The following is a 24,576-nucleotide window of genomic DNA, read 5'->3' on the forward strand; positions in this document are numbered from 1 at the left end:
GAAGCAGAGCAACTGTGATGGAGTCAATATAATGCAGTTAGAATGACCCTAAAATTCAAGATATGAGTTTTTGTCTCATATTTATATCATATAATTATATAACGAGCACAATATCGCACGAGTGATATTGATTTTATACAACCGGTCAATAAATAAAGAAGTTAAGATTGTTATATTTTAGACACAATATTGTCTGTTTTGTTATTGTCTCAATTTTGCCAACCAAAATATTACCTTTTAAAGCCAGAGCAGAAATGTTGTGCGTCTCCGAGCGACACACAGCGGTGTTTCGTTTCTGAATGAATCCGTGTTTTGAGCGAATCAATCGGGTGAACTAATGATTCAATGACTCGTTCATAAAGAGAGCCATTTACTTCATTACTGAATGAATCATCCGTTTGAACGAATCGAATGAATGAATGAATGAATGAATTACTCCTTTAGACATTTACCGCCACCTACTGGCAGATTTAGTTTCTTATTTGGAGTATTATTTCATTAAAGAATAATTATTTCATATTTCCATATTAATAAAGAAAAAAAATATATAGTCCACCTTAAAATGAAAATTGTCGCCATTTACTCGTCATGACGGTCATGGCCATTGAAGCCTAAAAGTTTGTGTAATAAATTCTATGTTGAATCAATAAAAAAAAAAAAGTTTCTTCTAAAGTTGCTTTTTATAATGTCTATTTGATGCTTTTCTCATTTAACACAAAAAGGACTTTAAATTATCTTTAAATTTCTCAGCCAAATTTGACGTGCGACTAATTCATGATTAATTAATCGCCATACTGTGTTATTAATTAGATTAAAAAAGTGACAGCCCTAAATACAATACAATACAATAGTTCATGGAGGGGCACGGAAAAATAATATATTAATAAATAATATGTTAAAATGTTATTTCTAGCTGAATTTTCACTTTAATGGAGGATAAAAAAATAAATAAATGAAGAAATCAATTATCCATGTTTTATTTAAAAATGAATAATGTAACTTAATTGACAAATTTATTTAATTCATGTTTTAAAATATACGTAAAAATAACAATAAATAAAAAGAATATAAATAATTTGTAAATGCAACATTTAAATCATATTTTTGCTTTTGTTTATCCATTTGCAAAATGAGTTAAAATACCATTGAATAGATTGGAGCAGCCAGTGAACCTTCAACCCAATTTTAAGCCACTTTCAAGGTTTTTATATATGTTTTTTCATTTTTATACTTGTTATTGTCTTGTCTACTTTCTAGAGTTTGAATCTGTTGTTAATGCAGTGAAAATGAAACCCAAGCTTTCGTCCACTGAAGTCTGTACGAGTGTTTGTAATCACTTTAATTGTCTGTTTTGTTTGGTTTTATGTTTCTTTCCCTTGTAGCACCAAGAAGCGGAAATGTTCTACTTGGGTTCAGAATGAGATACTGGATATCTCTTTATCACTGGGGGAAGAGACCGATTCCCTCTGGTACACAAACACACACATAAACACTCACACAGATAAAGTGATACGCATGAAACTATTTCTTTTCCTTGCAATCTTACACAGGATCTGGTGATCTGGCACGACTCCATCCTAAACACTTTGAAATGAATACAATTTTCTTCTTTAACTTGTTTTTCTTCCGCAGCTTTTCAGGGTGGAGTCTGAACTGAATCTTGCACTAATCTTTTTTCTCTTCTGATGATTTTATTTTGTGGACAGGAAAAGGAAATTAGCCAACTTTCTTCCGGTTTCTGTGCTTACAGCTTCATTTCCATTTACAAATGAACTGTGTTGTGTCTGAGTGGAACATTTTCTGATGAGAAATACAGAGCATGCATAATTTTCCTTTTTCCTCTCTTTGGACACTTCACTATTGTGACTTGTTAAAGGGAAGTTGAACTGCCTGTGCTGTGTATGAAGTGTAAATTACTGTTATTTCTGTGGTTTCTATATGCTATTAAAAACACCTGTGAGCTCCTGGCTGCTGTGGCTGCATTGCCGTCATAATTTCAACTTTATCTCTCAAATTATAAAGTGTAGCTTGTGAAAGTGTCTCACATTCATATAATTCTTTTCTTTTTTGCAATACACACTACCGTTCAAAAGTTTGGGCTCTGTAAAAGTTTTTTTTATTATTAATAAGCAGTCTCTTCTGCTCATCAAAGCTGCATTTATTTGATTAAAAAATACAGTAAAATCAGTAATATTGTGAAATATTATTACCATTTAAAATAACTCTTTTCTATTTTTTTATATATTTTAAAATGTAATTTATTCCAGTGATCAAAGCTGCATTTTCAGCATCATTACTCCAGTCTTCAGTGTCACATGATCCTTCAGAAATAATTCTAATATGATGATTTGATGTTGAAAACAGTTACAATATTTTTGTTTAATGGAAAGTTTATTTGAATTCATAATCTTTTGTAACGTTATAAATGTCTTTACTGACACATTTAATTATTTATTTAATTCTTGCTGAATAAAAGTATGAATTTGCTATGGGAAAAAAAATCATACCCCAAAACTTTTGGCGGTTGTGTGTTTTCACGTTTCACTGTGATTTTTGTTTTTTGTTGCAATTTTTTGGATGTTTTTGTGTGATGTTTGGTCATGTGTAAGTCAGTCTGAACTAATGGTGTGATTCTGGCAGCTCTCAGACAGAAATGGATGAGCTGGGTCCAGGACAGGCCGTCTACTACACTTGGGCTGAACCCACCGGCTCAAGAATCCTGAGCTGGAAATGGGGAAAGTTCAAAGGAGAGCTGAAGAGTGAAGAGGTGAGAACTATAAAAACTAGCCGGTTTAATAATCCATTACAATATTAACAGTTTTGCCCCACACTTTATGGACTTAATCTTGCACTTGATTGAAGACGTGAAGCTGAATGTTTCATCTGGGTCTCTGGTTTCGTTTGTTCTATAGGACCAGTTGTTGGATGTGAACAAGGATGGAAAGTTTTTCGTCATCTCATTTTACGAAGGCCTCCAGCGTGTGGCACTTTTCACCACAGAGCGGCGTGTCTACAAGAAGATTTGCGAGAGCGAGAAAATTGAGCTGGCTGAACAAGAAATCAGTATCGCGCTACAGAACATGGGCATTTCACTGGTCAACAACACCACCAGCCAAGAAGTGGCTTTCATTGGCATTACCAGGTACTTCTGGGTGTCATGTTGGCACGAAAAAGTGTTAATGTTCAGCTAAACTTAATGTTAAGCATGTTTAAGGCCCTTTCAGACCAAGAACAATAACTATAAAGATAAATATAATGATAACTAGCGTCCACACCAACCCTTGTGAGGGAAAAAGAGCACTTAATTGTATTGAATGTGAACTTGTACTTTACTTCAAATCTTAAAAGTATATATATTTTTTAAACTATCTGAAGATCATATAATATTACTGAAATAAAAGGCCACTTAAGTGTACTGACTATATTTCTTACACTTAAATACACTATATTAAAAAGTGCAATAATTTGTAATAATGTCAAAAAGTACATTTAAAAATAATAATCTTTTGCTGTGCTTGATTATAATTTTAACTGCAGTGTTATTCATTATTACATTTGAAGTTAATACATTTTAAATTGCAACTGCATTATTACAAATGTAATTTTGATGTGTTCTTTTGAAAAGTATACCAAAGTGTACTTCTTTTTTGCAAAGTAATGCACAATACTATTTTGTTTATTATAAGCGCTCTGCAATTTTGTCGTCTGCCACTTTTAAAAGCTCAAGCTCTTTAAAGTCAGGTGGATTCTGATTGGCTATCAGTGTTTTTATCAGCTCATCAAATGTTTTTTCTGAAAGTGATTTTTACGATATTTTTCCTCTGTGCTTTAATCGTTATAGTTGTGGTGTGGGCTCTGCTATTCTCATAGAATTAGAACAGTTATTAAAACTTTATATTTGCTGTTTTACTTATTGTCCTTGGTGTAAACAGCCCTTTAAAATGGTGTTGGTAAGAGAAAAATATATTTTGCTTATAGAAATGGATCAAGTTAACTTTATGTGTGTGTGTGTTGGTCAGTTCTGATGTGGTGTGGGAAACAAAGCCTAAGAAGCGGAGCCGATGGAAGGTTTTGAGTGTTAAAGAGGCTACGATGTTGGAGCAGCACTATAGAGATTATATGGAGAGCGGTCCAGTGGACAGCACCATCATTGACCTACAGAACGACTACCAGGTTAGTGCATATAGGAACCAATTTACAGCCCTACAGGCAAGATGTCTTATTATTATCATTAGAATTAAACTGAGTGTTTTTGTTACTGTACCTTTAAGGCTTCTACATGTAAACGACCCCTGTTGTGATTGGATCCTTTTTTAGTGGCCGACCGATACATCACCAAGGCTGAAATGTATCGGCCACTATTTGGCATGTTTTAAATCAGGGTCAATATGTCTTGTTTTTTTCAGTTTGTTTCAATAAGTGCAGGAAGCGGGTTTTATTACATTTGTAAAAAAAGAAAAAAAAAACTATAGTATTAATGATTACATTTATTTATTTAGCAGACACTTTTATCCAAAGTGACTAACAAAGAGGAAAAAAAGGCTAAGCAATTTATCCAACAAAGGGCAATAGACAAAAAAAAAAAAGGATTGTGTGTGATTGTGCGTCTGGAGGGCACATAGGTCTGAAGTAGTGAGTTTAGGTATAGGGGTGCAGAGCCATTTATTGTTCTGTAGGCAAGTGTCAATACCTTGAATTTATTATAAGCAGCAACTGGCAGCCAGTGCAATTTGATGAAGAGAGATTTCATGATGTATAAGGCAATTCTGCACTGTGGGGCAGTTGTAGCAATATGGTCCATGTAGCTCAACTGATCATCAATCATAACGCCAATATTCCAGGCTGTCCTGGAAAGTATGATTGTTGAAGAGCCTAGCTGAATGGTGAAGTTGTGATGAAGTGTTGTGTTTGCTGGAACAGCAACAGTTCTGTGTTTAGCAAGGTTGAGTTGAAGGTGGTGGTCCTTCATCCAGCAAGAAATGTCTGTCAGGCAAGCTGAGATCCATGCACTTACAATCGGATACAAATGAGAGGTAGAGTTGTGTCTCATCAGCATAGCAGTGATAAAAAAGCCATGTGCATGAATGGCCAATCCTAGTAAGGACATGTAGATCGAGAAGAGGAGTGGTCCCAGTACTGAGCCCTGAGGCACTCCGGTAATTAGTTGGTGACACTTAGACACCTCACCCCTCCAAGAAACCTTGATAGACCTACCTGAGAGACTTGAACCAGTGGAGTGCAGTTCACTGAGACACCCATTGTCATGAGGGTTAAGAGGAGAATCTGGTGGTTTACAGTGTCGAAAGAAGAAGACAGACTCTGCAGATTGAGTACAGATGATTAGAAATTGCAAAGAATCATGAAGTTGCTATCTAAAGTGTAAATCAGTTTATTTTACAGATTTAATTTGTCAGATTGATTCATTTTCAAATGATTTATTTCTAATTAAAATAAATATTGCATTTTGCTTTCAATTTTGTTATACATGTGTTATTTACTATTTTTATAACCACCATTTTATCTGCCATTGGCCAGCATCAGCAACCCTCTGCCAAGTTGCAAAATAACACAGACTGCAAGAAGGAGAGAAGTCATGCTTGTTTTAATTTATCTCTGGCTGTACCGTATGCCCATCAGGTGTTGTTTGCTGCAAATGGGTTGGACATGAGGATAATGCAGCCATTTGATGCTCCTCTCAGGAGGAACTTCTTGCCAGCACTAAAGGTGGAGTACAGTGTCTCCGCCCGTCAGAAAACCTACCGGGTCCAGATCAACAGGATTCAGGTCTGTTTCACACCCAGTAATGGAATTGGCATAGCTTAGGGCTGCGTTTCCCAAAAGCGACGTGAGCTAAGTTTATCGTAGAGAACATTGGTGGCAATGGTCTAAAGCTCACAATGCTTTTGGGAAACGCAGCCCAGGGGTCCGTTTCTCAAAAGCATCGTTAGCCAACTATGGTCACAAGTTCCGTCGTTATCAGCGTAGTTCAAGGAGTCGGTGTTTCCTGAAACCATCGTTCCAACGAACATTCGCAAGCAGCGTCACAAAGTTATGTGGTTGGAACGACAGCTCTCGACCTGTGGTTAGGAGCAGTTTCTTGTTTGCATGACATGTGGACTCAAAATCTTGAGCCAAATAAACAAGCTGACATTCAGTACAATCTATATTTTTTATTTAGAATAAATACAAATGTCATTTGCGTCGTTTTTGAAGAGTGCGCATGTGTGAACGTGCTCTACTACGAAAGAACGACCCTATGATTGAATCTGGAAATAAAGCAAAATAACTAAGAAAAATGAGAAATAGTCCTCAGATGCCATGTCTGTAATTTATAGCAAAACATCTAGCGTTAATCTAAACTCAAACAGTTTCATTAAAAGTAGTTATTACTCCACGTGCGTGACATCATTAACCAACGTGGTTGAACGACCATTTTTGCGGCCAAAAATATGGTTTTGGGAAACAGTCGTGACTAGCCAGTTTATTTCTTCAACGATGCATCGTACTACGATAGTTAAGCAGCAAGTAATGTCGTTGTACGGGAAACGCACCCCTGGTCATTTATCTGACTGTTTCATATATAACACACAAATTCATATATTTATTATGGTCAGTGCACAAAATATTATAACGCCCCTGTTCACTGATCAGATCCAAAACCAGTTGCCTGGAGCCATATTCCCATTTGTGTTCTACCCCGTCAAACCACCCAAGTCAGTCAGCATGGACTCAGGTCAGTTCATCATGTGATTACGTCCACGCAAAATCATGTGAATTTGTTAGTGCGGGGCAAAGATTAATCACGATTAATCACATCCAAAATAAAAGTTTGTGTTTAAATAATATATGTGTGTGTACTGTGTATAATTGTTTTGTATATATAAATACACACACATGCATGAATACATTTAAGAAAACGTGTTGTTTATATATAAAATATGTATATTTATATATAATATAAATAGTATAAAAAAGTATATACTTGCAAATATTTCTTAAATATATACATGCATGTGTGTGTCTATATATATATATATATATATATATATATATATATATATATATATATATATACAAAATAATTATACACAGTACACAAACATATATTATTTAAACACAAACTTTTATTTTGGATGTGATTAATCATGATTAATCTTTGCCCAGCACTAGAATTTTTATTTATTTATAATTATTTTTATTATTATTTAATAGTTTGTTTGTTTTGGGTCCCACAAATCTGGAATTATTACATATTAATTTGTTAATTTTTTTATTATTAAAGAGCCGAAACCGCTGGCTGACGTCAGCATCATCACCAGAGCAGCCGGACACTCAGACATTCTGCGCATCAAGTGCGTTTCCTCCTCCTAGAGTCTCTCTGTTTCATTCCTCTCACTGTCTCTTGCTCTCAAACAAATGGCAAAACACGTTTCATTTTTGTCCATACAGGTACTTTAAAGTGTTGATTCAGGAGATGGACCTGCGGATGGATCTTGGGTTCCTCTATGCCATACTTGAGCTTCTCACTGCCGAACACGCCAGTGCTGTCACATCTGAACAGGAGGTAATGCTCCTATAAAACCTCAGAAGTGATTGATATGAAGTGCTCTGAATGGGCTGCAACTCCATTAATGATTAGTCATACACATCACCAGAACTGCTTTCCCCATGAGAGATTTGATGCTTGAAATTTATCCGAACAGTCTAACTTTATTAAAAGGTACTTTAAATGGTGCAGTTTTAATTAGTACATAGCACATAGTATACGCTCATCAAATACTTTCACTTCAAACTCACTAAATCCCAGCCTCAGCCCACTGAGGTACTTGGGTAGAAACCTATACATAGGAGCCTGATAAAAATGTTAATATTAAACCAAAACTTTAGATGGACTTAAAGGCTTTTGCATCTGAAGTCTTCAATTATGTTTATAATTAACTTTTCCCTCTGCTTCAAACACACTTTCTCTGGTTATATTTTTATATTACACACATTACGGTTCACATTCAAAACATTACTTTTAGTCTGAAAGGATGCATTAAATTGATCAAAATTGACAGAAAAGACATTTATATGTTGCATAAGATTTCTATTTCAAATAAATACTGTTATTTTGAACTTTCTATTTCTATCAATGAATCCTGAATAAAAGTGCATCACGGATGCATGAAGCAGCACAACTGTTTTCACAATTGATAAAAATCAGAAATGTTTCTTGAGCAGCAAATCATCATATGTGACCCTGGACCACAAAACCAGTCACATGGGTACATTTTTTTTAAATTGAGATTTAACCATCATCCGAAATCTGAATAAATAAGCTTTTCATTGATGTATAGTTTGTTAGGATGGGACAATATTTGGCCGAGATACAACTATTGAACAATAATGAGTAATAATGCTGAAAATTCAGTCATTACATGAATAATGTTTCTTTCAAAAACATTAACAAAAATCATTCTGACCCCAAGCTTTTGACCGGTAGTGATTTGATCTCTTGTTGTATGTCTGCTGTGGTGTTGTACTCTAGGTGGAGTTGTTTGAGAAGGACATCGAGTATCTGAAGACTGAGTTGAATCATGTTTCAGCCACAGACACGTCCCCCATCAGCCTGTACGAGTACTTCCACATCTCTCCCATCAAGGTCAGTTACCAAAACCTTTTGACATATTCACTGTGACCACACAGAAATATTAAAGGTTTAATATTTATTCATTGAAGGCCAGGGCTTGACATTAACAGACGCCAACACACCAAATGCAGGTGGATTTCAGCATTTTAACGCAGTCGCTCCTACTAGCCACTTTGGCAGGTTAAATTTGATATATAATAAGTACAGTTTTCAATTCTAGTCTTTTAAAAAGGCATCTGAAATAATAAACCAAGTGCAATGTAGTGTTGTCAAAAATATAGATTTTTCAATATCAATACTGAAATACTAGCCTGACTTCGTCATACTCATATTCTAGTCAGAATGTGAGTCTGATACCGCTCCATAGAGATTTGATTATGGGGCGTGTCTCAACCGAACTAGGAAAAAAAAAAAACTCTGCACTCAATTGGATAGACCTACAACCAATCAGAGCAACGGAGTAAATGACGCATGTCCTTCATTCATATTTTCAACCAACAAAATGTCGCTGGCGCGGCTCTCTGTTCCTCTTTTAAAATGAATGCGCTGTGGATATCTTCTATAACAGACGCGATGGAGGAATCTAAACATGATGTTTCATAAACAAAGTTCGGGAGGAGCACGTACAAATAATCAATCCAATATCAACTTGTCATCAAACAATACCATGTCTAACGTTACCGAGGAAGCATATTCACTCTGTCAACTTACCTAACACTCCTTGACAGTTTTTCAGCATCCCTCGGTCCCTCCACCACCCCGAATCCTCACTCTTGTCTTGTTCTCTCACAACCAGGAACACGGGAGGAGTATGGCTACCGAGCCCACAGCCCTCTCCTCGGACAGCACGTCATATACGCATTTATTCTATCTTACTTATTTGTGTGAACTCGTGACATCTCATATAGCCTACGCATTTATTCTATCTGACTTATTTGTAATTGTGAAATCGTGAAATCTCAATTCTCCAGCTGCAGTTGTCTTTGTTGTAAACTAATTCAAATCAAGCGCTCTTTGGTGACGTGGGTGATTACGTAACCGCAGACCATCTGTCCATCATCGATTAAAGCCCGCCCTGGCAATTTGATTGGCTCGGCCTTCTAGGAGCCGAGCATAATTACTCCTCAATGGATCGAGTCCAGACCGAACTTCCCGACCAAAAAATGTTGTGGGCGGGGTTCGGGCTGGCACCCAGGCTACTGAAATACCTGAGACGCTTCCAATACTCATTTCCCACAGAATAGACACACGATACCAGCGTCTCTCTCTCTCATCTCTCTCTGACAGCGAGTGACACACAAACCCGCCTCTCCTCACTCACTCCTTTCATTTGCTCCGGATGAACATTGCTAGTGTAACAGGGCTCGTGTTTCGCCGTGGGATTGCGAGTATTGTGCATAATTTTACTCATTCCCGCAGATTTTGTGGACAAACACCCAAAGTGCGACACATAAAGCCGCTTCTCAGTATTAAGTTGAGTTCTTTTTCGCTGCTTATTGCTCTTAAACAGTCAAATACACACAAAATAATGTCAAAATGCCGGTCTTGGCCAGTATTCACGTAAACACAGTCAGTTTTAAGTGAACATAAACAGTTGAGAAGGATAACGCATGTGTAACAGTATAATGGATCCGTGCGTCAGGTCATAAAGTGACAGCAGCCTAATATTCCTGCTGCCAAATTATGAGATATTGGATAATATTAAAAATATCTATATGGCAGTGTTCCCCCATGGTATCGATGTCAAAATTGTGGCCAGTGAAAATGCTGAGTGGCTAGTGACTTTGGAAAACCACTAGTCACAGCGGATGCTGAGAAGAAAAGTTAATGTCAAGCCCTGTTTAATGCATTTTTAAAATCAACACATTTAACAATTCTTATTCATATTTATTATTAATAAGAAGCCAACACACCAAATGCATATTTATTATTAATGGTCACTGAAGACAAAATCTTGTTTTCAAAATCAACACATTTTGAGTGTACAATGTAGTGTGTAACTCTGTGTGTGTGTGTGTGTGGCAGCTTCACTTGAGTTTCTCTCTGAGCACCGCTGGTGAAGACGGTAATAAGAAAGAGAGAGAGGCCGAGTTCATCCCCGTTCAGTCTCTCCACCTCCTGCTGAAGAGTATCGGAGCGACGCTCACTGACGCTCAGGACGTCCTCTTCAAGTACTTACACTGACTTCACAGCACTCGCTGTTCTCTGCAGTTCCTCATTCTGCTCAGCCAAACCCTCAGATCACACAGCGGGTTTTTGTGGATTTCACGGGTGGTTAGATGCTGTGAAACTCAGTCTTCACACACTCACACTGTCCTCTAGTGGACAGACAAAAAACAAGTTAGCTAGAAATGAAGCTTGTAGAAAGGCATCTTGGTCATTAGCTCTACAGTCCTCAGAATGAAATACTAGCATTCCAGTTTTACTGCATACTGAGCACTATATGTTGTATGCTAGTATTATTTATATACTATTATAGGTTTATATTCATTTTTATTTTATTTTAATTGTTAGTAATTTTGGTATGTGCTTTTGTCAATTTTATGAATTTATTTTTAAATCGTACTACAACTTAATAATTTTATTTTTATTTCCAATTTAGTTCTTTTTTAGTTTTAGTTTTTTAGCAACATTTTCATTTACTTTAAGTTTTTCCATTTAATATTTGTTTTATTTTAGCTTGACTTTTAAGGTTTTTAATAGTTTTAATAGTAACCCTCAGCTGCTTAATACTTGTTAAAAATGGTATGTGAAACAATATGCAGTGTGTAATATACATTGTCATATAGCCTCGTTATGTTGCATGTTTAATCAAGTACTATCCAGATATCATCTCATATATTCATATGTTTACTTTGTGTTTTTGTCCATTTTTGTGTGAAAATGTCTTTACTCAAAAAAAATAGTTTGATATTGTGGTATAATATGGTTCAAAAGTTAAGGATCTGTTTTGCCAGAAGTCTCTTCTGGATTTACTTGATCAAAAATACAGTAAAAATGACTGTTTTCTATTTGAATCTATTTTAAACCCTTTTGATCCTTCAGAAATCCTTCTAATATGCTGATTTGAAGAAACATTTCTGATTTATCATCAATGTTCAAATAATGTATTAATATTTTTGTGGAAAATATTGATCGTTTTTTTATGAATAGAAAGTTCAAAAGAAACTTTTTATTTGAAATAGAAATCTTTTGTATCTTTTTGATCACTTTAGAACACTTTATTGTATCATTGATTGATAAAAGTATACATTTGTTACTGACCTTCATAAAATTGGAAAGGCAAGGGCATTGAATTGTGCGATACGGTGTAATACAAAGATATGAGATATCCAATCCAATTTTTTACATTTAAATGTATGCATTTGTATCCTTTCTTTCTCTAGACTTGCCTTTTTTGAGCTGACGTACCAGTTTCGCACCACTCAGCAGCTTCAGTGGGAGGTCGTGCGCCATTACTCCAAACAGGTGACCTTTCACCTTTAACCTTCACAGACTGCTGCTGATTTCAGTGTGTTTAAAGCATACATTACGAGGACCTGTTTTTATGTGTCTGTGCTTGTGTCTTATGTGTTTTTAGGCCATCAAACAGATGTATGTTCTGGTTTTGGGTTTAGACGTCCTCGGGAATCCATTCGGACTGATCCGCGGTCTGTCTGAAGGAGTCGAGGCCTTCTTTTATGAACCGTATCAGGTGAAACTTTAACACTTCACACACAGCGATTGATGAGATTCAACATCTGTGACTCTCTAACTTGCAAGTTTTGAAATTAAATGAAAGTTCCAAACCCACATTACTTTTTCTTAACCGAGCACAACTATTCAGTTATTTAAATATGTTTATATTTATATTTATACATGGTTGTATTTCTCCACTGTGTGGAGAGCAAGGTCATTATAGTGAATTATTAATTTTAAATTAATTAAAACAAAAAGAAAAAAGTGTTACTTGAAATAAAATAAATGTTTACTGAAATAAAAATATATAGAAAACTTTAATTTATTAAAATGTATTTTATTTCAGCTAGTTGCCAAAGCATAATTTTTTAACTTGATGTACTAAAATAACTAAAACTTAAATAAATTAATAAAAACTATATAGACATAAATAATAATAATACATATTATTATTGTATTAATAAAAATACAAAACAATAATAATAAAAATGACAAAAATGCACAACTAAAATGTTTAAATTAAAATGAAATGAAAACAAAAAATTATATTTTAAATATATATAAAAACTATATTATCTCAATTTGTGTTTCCATCCACCCATTTTATGCAAATTTTGGATGGAAACACCAAGATGCACAGATTCTAATAATGCACATAAAACACTATGCGTTCAATTGAGGCGGATACATTTTTTTGTATCCGATAAGATGTGCATAAACTACGATGGAAACACATTTACTGAATAAATCCCTCGATGTGCATCAAAAAATTAGATTTTGCCTCAACATAGGCTGTGATTGGATAACTGGACTAACCAGCGGACCAATCGCAATCTGTGATCAGAATGATTTGGTTTAATTCCCTCCAGAAGTGTCTCACACAATTGCGTTCCCAAACACCAGAATCCCAACGCAAGAGAACATGACAGCGTTTATTGCATAATAATAAAAATAAAAATAATAATAATAATAATAATAATAATAATAATAACAACGAAAGTCATTCATGGTATAAGAAAAGAGCCACAGTGGCTTCCTCGAATGCAACATCTTTCATTTTTATTACAGATATTTTGTGCCAATTTTCTAGGTAGTGCTGATTTTGTTCTCTTGAACACATGGGATGGAAACGCTGCTTCTCAAATGTTTTATGCAATATTCCAATTTTGCTCAACTTTAGATGGAAACAGCTCAACAATACTCAAAACTACACTGGTGAAGAGTGTGCAGTGTGTTTTATTGGCCTCAACCGTTTGTGTGTGTGTGTGTGTGTTTGTCAGGGTGCTATACAGGGACCAGAGGAGTTCATGGAAGGGATGGCACTCGGGGTGAAGGCTCTGGTCGGAGGGGCTGTGGGTACGTACGCTCTTTTTGCAACATGCAATAATAGTTGTGAGTAATCTTTGAAGTTATGAATTCACAGACTCTTTCCTTAAATGGTTAGTTCACCCAAAATTTTTATTTCTGTCATTAATTACTTTGAAATATACATCTTTGAAACACAAATTAAGATCTTTTTGATGAAATCCGAGAGCTTCAAAGTCATAGCAACTTCAAAGGCCCAGAAAGGTAGTAAAGACATCATTAAAATAGTCCATGGGACTACAGTGGTTCAACCTTAATGTTATGAACAGGGTTCCCACGGGTCCTTGAAATCCTTGAAAGTTTGTGAATCTGAAAGAAAACAAAATCCTGGAAGGCCCTGGAAAGTTATTGCAAATAAACATACATAGATACAGGTTCTTGAGAGTGCTTGAATTTATTTTGTGCAAGATGTTTTCTTGAAAAAATTCAGTATTATTCCCTCTGGTCCGCTAATGTGTTATTTCGCCAACACTTCGTGGCCTATGCACACTAGCTTGCTTGATTTACGTTAGTTTCGCGTTACGTTAAGTGTTTCCCGTGCTTTGTGTTGTACGTTGCCATGACGTTCACGCGCGCACAAAACTACTACGATGGTACCTCAGCGTTTGTTGTTGGACACAACAAATGTGTCCCCACATTAAGTCCTTAAATTTGAGGGTATTGGACCTGGAAAGTCTTTGAAAGGTCCTTGAATTTGAAGTTAACCAAGGTGTGGGAACCCTGTGTGAAGCGACGAGAATCCTTTTGGTGTGCAAAAAAAAACAATAAAACGACTTAATTCAACAATCTCTTCCACGTCATTCTACTACGCTGTTGACGGAGTGTAAACAGTGCAGCACTTCCTGGTTCTACGCCAGAATGCCGGCCTATTATTGGCCAGCTCCTGCGTCAGCATCACACGCATGTTACGTGATGCTCATGTGACCAGCGTCGGCCAATAGTGAGGCGACGTTCTGACGTAGAACCAGGAAGCGCTGCACTGTTTATGCTCCTTAAAATCAAAACAAAAGTGGTAACGTGAGGTTCATATCAAGTATAACCAGCAATGTTCCACTCAAATTCTGACCTTTTTTCTTTTGGTCATCCTCTTCTCAGGCGGTCTGGCCGGAGCTGCGTCTCGGATCACGGGAGCGATGGCTAAAGGTGTGGCCGCCATGACCATGGATGAGGAGTACCAGCAGAAGAGACGAGAGGCCATGAACAAGCAGCCCAGCGGACTGAGAGAAGGACTGACGCGAGGAGGGAAAGGCCTGGTGTCTGTGAGTCAACACGCATGGCAAAGTCATTTTATTTCTATAGAAAACACAGGTTGACCAGTGTGCTTTACATAACTTATAAAGCAATAACAATAAGATACTAACATTTAATAATACAATAAATCTGATAAACACTTAGGGTCAGATTTACTGAACAGGGCAAATTAGCGAGAGCACAATAAGTGGAAAGTTCTGCGTGTGATCACACATTAAAGAACACAGAACCAGCCGGACAATTTCCATAATGACCAACGCAATCTATCAAGAGCAGCGCAAATTAGCATCTGGTTTAAGATAATGGCGCAATACCAGCAAATTGATGAAACGCAAACCTTAGTAAATCACATTGCATGATTAATTTAAACACTCTCCTCACATAAATACTGCATCTGAAAGGGAAACTCCTACAAATGCATATGCAATAAGATCAGCCGCAAATATAAGTGTCCACGTCTTTTCAGCGCTAATTAATCACTAGCCACGTTTCCATTGCAGATTGGCACAAAACTTTTGAAATGTTTTCTAAACGTCGATAAACTATTGCGAAATGACGCCATTTACATTAACTAAACTAAAACATTAACTGATGTTATGAAACTAAAACGTAATTTGTTTCTCTGGCGATTAAATTACAACAATCATTGCAACGGATGTTAGTAGGTTTACGTATATCTCAGCCGCCGCACTAGCCGTTATTATTAATGGAAGGAGACGTATGTGCGTTATACAAGCATTAATGTCAAGGAAAGACCCTTATACTGAGAGCGGCTCATATGAGTGTTTCTCCCTCCTTCTGCTTCAAGCTCTTGAGAAATTGTGGCATTTCTTTGTTGTTTAGAAACTAGTATTCCTGTAATACTTTTGTCTTTAGTGAGTTTAATTAAGAACTCTGTCTCGTCTTCTGTCCAAACATACAGCGTCATCTATATGTCAGGTGACCTGTAAATGTGCAAAAACTGTTAAATATATAAATACTGTTAAGAGTTTTTGTTTAATGTACACGTTTCCATTGGGCGTATTTTCAATTCGCAATTTCAATTTGAAGGGTAATGGAAACACGGCTACTTTTTTTAACGGCAAAAGAGGTTTGCACTGGAGCAAGCTGTTAGTAAATCTGGCCTTTAGTCTATTGCGATCTCTATATTCTGGCCAGTTGATAATCCCTAGAATATCAAAATCAACTGCAGGCGGGAGATCCTTCTCCTTTTAACACCCAAACAGTCTCCCTAACCTCGTTCAGGAAGCAGAAACACTGTCTCTTTAACCTGGCAAACACATCACACATTATCACATTTCTGTAATTCAAATCCGTTAAAGGATTGTTAGGCTGCATAAACTAGGTCATCCGGAACCAGGAACACTTCCTATTACACCAGATGCACTTGTTACGTTGTAAGAAGAATGGCATCTACACTAATATTAGTCTGTCTCATCCGTATCAGTTGATCAGCATATCATGTTAATAATTTGATTAAATTAAAATGTGATTGATTGACAGCCTTAGAAGTCAAAGTTTGCTTTCACTGCAGTCGTGTTATTTGGAGTCTGTCTGTAAATATGATCTCTATCACACAGGGTTTTGTAAGCGGCATCACTGGCATCGTGACTAAACCAATAAAAGGTAAAGCTACAGACCAGCTGTTGTGTCAGCAGTATTTCAGTGTCAACACTCAGCTTACCTGTGTGTCCAGTTTGATCGGCATGTCATGAGTGTGTGTGTGTGTGTGTTCCTGTAGGAGCACAGAAGGAAGGAGCGGCGGGTTTCTTTAAGGGTGTGGGCAAAGGCTTGGTTGGAGCTCTGACCCGACCAACAGGGGGCATCATTGACATGGCCAGCAGCACCTTTCAAGGCATCAAAAGGTTATCAGTGTGTCTGTGTATCTGTGTGCAATGGAGGGCTGGGTATCGATTCAGATGTTACCATTCGATTCGATTTTCGATTCTAAATTCGATTTCGATTCTCGATTCGACTCAATGAATAGAGATTTAATACAAATCCTATATTTATAAAAAAAAGAACAGTGAACATAAGTTTACAAGTGGTTAATTAATACAAATAAATTAAGAGCTACAAACCTGTATATTAAACTCTTTTTATTTTAGGTACACTATATTTCAAATGCATACAGTGAATAGACAGGGTTTTGATGCAAGATGAAATACTGATGCTGAAATTTGGACGAGTCAGAACAGTCGCACGCCTTGATCAAACAGGATCAGGTTATTTTATGTTTAAGATAAAACACAGAAAATCTCACAGCATTTGCTGTAACATGGAGTCTGCAAGCCTAGGAACAGTGGAGGAAAACTAATACTGGCTTTTGGGTAATAGATAAATAAATATAGGAAAAAATTGATTTGTGGTGATTCGAAAAAACTTTGTATTTGCACAGCCCTAATGCATTGTCTGGGAAAGAGTCTTCTGTGATTGTGACACGTTTTCTGGCATGATTTGCGTTCAGAGCCGCAGAGACGTCTCAGGATGTGGAGAGTTTGCGTCCTCCTCGGTTCATCCACGAGGACGGGGTCATCCGGCCGTACAAGGAGAGAGAGGGAATCGGCAGTCAGATGCTCCAGGTGACATGAACACTTCTGCCTTCCCACTCCTGGGCTCAAGATACTGGCACTGCGTTCAAAATGTGTTCAGGACACATGACAATAGGTTGACATGACATGTGCAGAAGAGAGCATGCAATTTAAAACAGAAGAAAATAATTACGTAATGCAATATTTGTTCTATCGTACTTCTACTAAAATATTTAATCAACAGCACTATTTAAATAAACTACAAAAATGGTGCTTGAAAATGGTAAATATCTGATATATAAACTATAAAGCAAAAGATTGGAGTCGTTTGGGTCTCTTCTGCTCATTTATGGGATCAAAAATACAGTAGTAACAGTAAAATATTACAATTTCAAGCAGCTGTTTTCTATTTGAATGAATTTTAAATGTAATTTATTCCTGTGATCAAAGCTGCATTTTCAGCATCATTACTCCAGTCTTCAGTGTCACATGATCCTTCAGAAATCATTCTAATATGATGATTTGATGCTCAAGCTTATGATTATTATCAATGTTGAAAACATTCTTGCGGAAACTGATACGTTTTTTTCATTATTCTTTGATGAATACAAAGTATAAAACAAAGTTTGAAAATAAATCTTCTCTACTGTCACTTTTGAACAGTGGTGTACATATTTAATATTTATTTATTTAAACAACATCTTGGTAATATATCCATGTCAGCAACCCAGATACATATATATATAATGTATACAGTACATATATAGTATATATACACAATAAAATTTATTTGCAGTTCTTTCTTGCTCCAAAATACTTTGCCATTATCTTGAACACCCACCGCTGTCATTGAACAACCAGCTTTGACCAACATGAGTTTTCATGCTTGTCCAGGCTGGGTTATGCTGGTTTCATGTTAGTCTAGATTGTGGACCAGACCAGTGTTTCTGGTTTAGCTGGTTGACCAAGGAAATCTTGAAGGTTAAACTAGTTAAGAAGAATTATAGCCCAGCGTCCAGAACACTACAGGAAGCAAAAGTCTAACAAAGACCAAAGGGTTTGTAATTTTACCATCAGATGTAGTTACATTACACACAGTTTTGAATAGGAAAGATTATACAGACAAAACTTTGCGATTAAGCTACTTTATGGATGTCAGATCCTTGTAAACTTGTAAACTTGTAAACTTAATGACATTTGTTACAGATCCAGATGCATTACTCTGAACCCTAGCTGTTCCCTTAAAGCCAAAAGTGTACTTGTTTTTTTTTTACACATATGCTATCTTTCAAAGTATACTCCACTTGATAGCGTGCGCTAGGGCTGCACGATATTGAAGAAAAATGCGATATGCGATAACTCATTAAATAATGCGATACTCGATATGCGATTTGATAATGCTTAAAGTGTGTAAAATAAACTTAAATTATGTTTAAAATATATTTAAAATTATATAACCTACATACGTGTTTCACATTCTTTTAGTGACAAGAAAACATCCCTACAGCTTCTGAAAGTGAACAGCAGTGTTTTACTGTAGCGTAAGAAGTGTTATTTTAGCATCAGTGTAAACCGCGGGGTTTAGGGGTTCAGGTTATCCTGCATTAGGGTTATTTAAAGGATTAGTTCACTTTCAAAAACATTTTTGCTGGTAATTTTCTCACCCCGATGTCATCCAAGATATCCATGTCTTTCTTTCTTCAGTCGAAAAGAAATTAAGGTTTTTGAGGAAAACATTCCAGGATTTTTCTACACAGAATGGACTTCAATGACAACCAACTATACCAATGTTCAAAGAAGGTTCAAATGTCCGTCTCAATGCAGCTTCAAAGTCTCGACACGATCCCAGTTGAGAAATAAAGGTCTTATCTGGCGAAGCGATCGGTCATTTTCCCAAAAAATATATATATATATATATACTTTTTAACCACAAATGCCCGTCTTGTACCATCTCTGAGATGCGCCACGTATAACGTCATCACGTTGGAAAGGTCACGAAAAAAATAACAATAATAATAATAATAAATTAAAACAAAGATGTCGGACGATTTTGAAGGTGGAGGAGAAAATGAGATGACATTTTTCACCCTTCCCTACCTTTCAAGGCCTTTCAAGTAACTTAGATAGATGATGTGACGCGTGACCTTTCCAATGTGATGACGCAATGTGTGGCACATCTCAGAGATGGTTAAAAGACGAGCAGTTGTGGTTAAAAAGTATATAATTAAAAAAAAATCTTTTTGAAAATGACCGATCGCTTCGCCAGATAAGACCCTTATTTCTCGACTGGGATCGTGTCGAGACTTTGAAGCTGCATTGAGACGGACATTTGAACCTTCTTTGAGCATTGGAATAGTTGGTTGCCATTGAAGTCCATTCTGTGTAGAAAAATCCTGGAATGTTTTCCTCAAAAACCTTAATTTCTTTTCGACTGAAGAAAGAAAGACATGGATATCTTGGATGACATCGGGGTGAGTAAGTTATCAGCAAAAATGTTTTTGAAAGTGAACTAATACTAAACACCAAAAACTGAATAATCAAATGCAAAAATAAAACACTGCTTAGTTTTCACTGTATGAATTAAATATATATTGATTCTTATTAAAGCTACAAAAGTTATTCAGCATGATTGCAAGCTGTTGCAAAATGCATATCACGATATATACATTTGCGATATTTCGATATATTGTGCAGCCCTAGCGCGCTCGAACGCTGGCGGTCGACACATGCGCTCTTGATAGTTTCATCTTTGTCCAGTTGTGATGTGTTGTGTAGCTTGTGAGAGTTGCAGATATTAGCCTCAGTAGTGTTAGATGTGCTTTACAAAATACAGAAACAACACTACTGTACTTTACTGGTAGTATTAGTGGAGCATTTGCCAGGCGTCCTGATGTTGTTCACACTCTCCTCTCTTGTCATGTTCACAGAGCAGAACGGCCCTCTCTCAGTGGAGTAGCTCTGATACTGATGAGGAGGACGACAATACGCTTACATTTGTGTCCTTTTAATACATATTCAGTTTGATTTGTGTAATTTGCATCTGAGTCTGAATAATATACAATGTTTAAGTAGCTAGTGTGCAAAATAGTACATGTAAATATTGCTGTTTTATGACTAGGAATCTTGGTTTTATTCCTTCAGATGTTTTGTCCCACACCATCATCTGTCATTTTCCCTGAATAAAGTCTGTTTCCAAGTGCATTTTTCATCATTAACCCATTCCACACCCATCAATCCCACTATGCATTGCAAAATGATTTGGCTCACAGGCACCAAGTACACTCTGTGCTGGAGCAAGTGTGTGTACTGTGACTTTAGTCTTCTAGAAAACATCGTGACTAAACCTTTGCTTACGCTTTGCATTGAATTAGAGTCTTTTTACTAGGGAAATTCTAGAAATTTTGCATTCTTGCATCCAGAACACGTTCACATAGGCAATGAGAAAGTGCACAGACACTCAAAACTGAAATATTGAACAGTAAAAAAAAAACACATTGGTTTTAGGGTTCCTAAAACTAGTGTGATATACAGTATATGAGTAGATGATGTAGAGGTTTTGTTTTCATCACTCCACTCCATCGCCATATTTCAGCTCCTCAAATGTCGGAACGTGATTCTACCACCGTAGAAGTTTTTTAATATATTAATTGGTTTCTCCATTTGGTTTGTAGAGTATTGAAAATGGACGGTTTGCCAAGTACAGGTACTTTGCTCATGCTAAGGTGAACGAATCAGATTTCCTGATGATCACTAAAAGGTAGGTGGATTTATAATGAAAAAACACTCATTTTGCATGATCATTATGTCACAAAAACACATTTCGGCACACACAAGTACTGTTAAGCATGTCACTGTTGTTTTGCCCACTTATTTGCACTCTCGGACATCTGCCTGCAACTCATACTGTGTGTGAAAAGGTGTCGAAGGGCTGTTGATGCAATAACATCACAGAAACACAATCTCACTTTAAAGCATTTTTAAAAAGTTAGCGGCGTTAACGCAGGTTTTATTTAACCCAATGAATCACTCGTAGTTAAAGCCACAGTCTCATCAGCTTTCTAATCTCTTCCACTTTACTACAAGATCTAGCCTGAAATAAACATCCGAAGGAATGTTTAAAGTATGAATCATGTCTAATCACTCAATCAGTGTTTCTATCACAGAAAAACATCAATAAAACAGCTTGTGAGCAGTATGTCACTTAACGTTACATTTACCTCAGGAAAGTTATCTAGTGTTCATAGTTAAAACCAGGTTAAAACCTTAATTACTGTTAATTATTTATGTATGTTTAAATGAATCTGTCATGAAGATCAGTTTTTATGAAACCTGCAATTGAGATGTACAACTCCGTTTCTATTTGAGTGTGATTGTTTTCTGAAATATATTGAATATGATAGAATTTATGATAGTTTGGGCTCTGTTATTAATTTTAACCTGTAATATTATAGTAATGCACCAAAATAGAGGGTTCTCTGTCTAGATTACAGCTTTAGTTGGGAGAGACATGTAGGCCCACCTGAAATATTTACAGATGAATCATTATTGAATTGAGGACGGTTATCTTGCTGTCTTTAGTGCTAGCATTAAACAGCATGAGAACATTTGAATCAAATCTCGAGATATTCCCACCAAACTATCAACATCTGCAGATGTCATAATGAATAATCGGTGTAATGATTTTGTATCGGTGGATCTCTTCTTCTTTTTTTGAGCAGTGTGTTTGTGTGTAGCCTAACAATCTAAAGCCTTCATGTAAACATCCTGAGCTCAATCCAAATCAAATTTCAAGGGGTGGTGTATATCCTAAATAATAATTTAGGCAATCCAACTATTATCCACAGTACCTCGACGCGTATGTTATTCACGTCTTAGGAACTGAAATCAGATTGATGAAAACCAGTGCATCTAAACATTCTTGAGTTTTCAGTGGAAATTATTTTACACAACAAAAAGTTTTGGTTGCTCAAAGGGTTAGTTCACCTAAAAATGAAACATTTGTCATCATTTACTCACACTCATGTTGTTCCAAACCTGTACGATTTTCATTAATCAGGTAAAAAAAGTCTTTGACAATCCTAGAAAGTCATAAAGGCGTCATATAATGAATCAAGCAGTTTAATCCAAGTCTCCTGGAGAGACATGATCGCTGTATATGACATATGCACAAGCTTCTGTGTGTACCATGTGATGCGATCTGTGAATGTGTTTGTACGTAAATAAATTCAGTTGAATCTGTTCATCATAAAGCAATCATATCTCTTCACACGACTCGTATTGATTCATTTTACACGCCTCTATGACCTTTTTAGATCTTCTAAGTTTTGGTTATCTGGACTTTCAGTGGAAGGACAGAAATCTCTCAGCTTTCATTTAAAGATATGTTAAAGGGGTGGTATAATGCCCTTTTCAGAAGATGTAAAATAAGTCTCTGATGTCCCCAGAGTGTGTATGTGAAGTTTTAGCTCAAAATACCCCACAGATATTTTTATATATCATGTTAAAGTTGTCACTTTTTGAGGGTGAGCAAAAACGCACTGTTTTGTGTCTGTCCCTTTAAATGCAAATGAGCCTTTTAGCCTTTTATGTTCAAACCGGAGTCAGACAATGATGGAGAGACTCAAGAAGAAGTGACAACATGTAGAAGCAACAGGACGTTTCTGAATGGTTAGTTGATGAATTCATGTAGCTTGTCTTGATAATCTATAAATTGTGTTCCCGGGGGCGGGGTTTATGTAAATTTTAGGGTTAGTGATGTCACTAACCCGGGAGGAATGTTGCGTAGTCTCTACCAGCCGTTTGTTGTAGTCCTTAAAAAGTGATTTCTGTTAAAGCAAATATCTCCCTTTGCTTTAAACTTTGAGCGTTGTAACTTTGCAGATGTTGTTTATGCTCAAACAGCAACATTACACACTAACTAAAGTTAGAAAAGTCAAATCATAATCAACCACCCCTTTAATTTGTGTTTCGAAGACTAAACTAAAGTATTATGGGTTTGGAGTAAATGATGACAGAATTTTCATCTCTTTGAGCAAGCATTAAGTATATTGCTCAAACTCAGGGTCAGGAATCTCAACTAACACCTAACCCCAAATATTAAACACAGGCATATAAAACTTTCCCATATCCCCAAATATTAAACACAGGCATATAACACTTTTTCATATCCCCAAATATTAAACACAGGCATATAACACTTTTCCATATCCCCAAATATTAAACACAGGCATATAACACTTTTCCATATCCCCAAATATTAAACACAGGCATATAACACTTTTCCATATCCCCAAATATTAAACACAGGCATATAACACTTTTCCATATCCCCAAATATTAAACACAGGCATATAACACTTTTCCATATCCCCAAATATTAAACACAGGCATATAACACTTTTCCATATCCCCAAATATTAAACACAGGCATATAACACTTTTCCATATCCCCAAATATTAAACACAGGCATATAACACTTTTCCATATCCCCAAATATTAAACACAGGCATATAACACTTTTCCATATCCCCAAATATTAAACACAGGCATATAACACTTTTCCATATCCCCAAATATTAAACACAGGCATATAACACTTTTCCATATCCCCAAATATTAAACACAGGCATATAACACTTTTCCATATCCCCAAATATTAAACACAGGCATATAAAACTTTTCCATATCCCCAAATATTAAACACAGGCATAAAACACTTTTCCATATCCCCAAATATTAAACATAGGCATATAACACTTTCCCATATCCCCAAATATTAAACATAGGCATATAACACTTTCCCATATCCCCAAATATTAAACACAGGCATATAACACTTTCCCATATCCCCAAGTATTAAACATAGGCATATAACACTTTCCCATATCCCCAAATATTAAACACAGGCATATAACAGTTTCCCATATCCCCAAATATTAAACATAGGCATATAACACTTTTCCATGTCCCCAAATATTAAACATAGGCATATAACACTTTTCCATGTCCCCAAATATTAAACACAGGCATATAACACTTTCCCATATCCCCAAATATTACACTTAGGTGCATAAACTTGCCCCACATTGTACCAAATCATGTGTCATTTTGAGATTAGG

General features: G+C 36.2%; 1 protein-coding gene across 2 annotated transcripts in view; it reads left to right on the top strand.

The window, feature by feature from the left end:
* Positions 1 to 24,576, top strand: part of vps13a (vacuolar protein sorting 13 homolog A) — a 78,797-nt gene that overhangs the window by 48,955 nt on the left and 5,266 nt on the right. Inside the window, exons 52-69 of one of the 2 annotated variants that reach the window (XM_084389850.1) lie at positions 1,383 to 1,469; positions 2,641 to 2,767; positions 2,913 to 3,142; positions 4,020 to 4,173; positions 5,638 to 5,784; positions 6,652 to 6,733; positions 7,283 to 7,352; positions 7,450 to 7,564; positions 8,531 to 8,644; positions 10,658 to 10,803; positions 12,019 to 12,100; positions 12,213 to 12,326; positions 13,591 to 13,666; positions 14,771 to 14,934; positions 16,507 to 16,552; positions 16,668 to 16,791; positions 17,394 to 17,508; positions 21,129 to 21,214. In XM_084389850.1, the coding sequence (XP_084245976.1) occupies positions 1,383 to 1,469; positions 2,641 to 2,767; positions 2,913 to 3,142; positions 4,020 to 4,173; positions 5,638 to 5,784; positions 6,652 to 6,733; positions 7,283 to 7,352; positions 7,450 to 7,564; positions 8,531 to 8,644; positions 10,658 to 10,803; positions 12,019 to 12,100; positions 12,213 to 12,326; positions 13,591 to 13,666; positions 14,771 to 14,934; positions 16,507 to 16,552; positions 16,668 to 16,791; positions 17,394 to 17,508; positions 21,129 to 21,214 (2,079 nt within the window). The remainder of the gene's footprint in view (positions 1 to 1,382; positions 1,470 to 2,640; positions 2,768 to 2,912; positions 3,143 to 4,019; positions 4,174 to 5,637; positions 5,785 to 6,651; positions 6,734 to 7,282; positions 7,353 to 7,449; positions 7,565 to 8,530; positions 8,645 to 10,657; positions 10,804 to 12,018; positions 12,101 to 12,212; positions 12,327 to 13,590; positions 13,667 to 14,770; positions 14,935 to 16,506; positions 16,553 to 16,667; positions 16,792 to 17,393; positions 17,509 to 21,128; positions 21,215 to 24,576) is intronic. The other variant, XM_084389851.1, reaches the window with a different exon arrangement.

The sequence above is a fragment of the Rutilus rutilus genome (genome assembly GCF_951802725.1).
Source record: "Rutilus rutilus genome assembly, chromosome: 19".
Classification (NCBI taxonomy): domain Eukaryota; kingdom Metazoa; phylum Chordata; class Actinopteri; order Cypriniformes; family Leuciscidae; genus Rutilus; species Rutilus rutilus.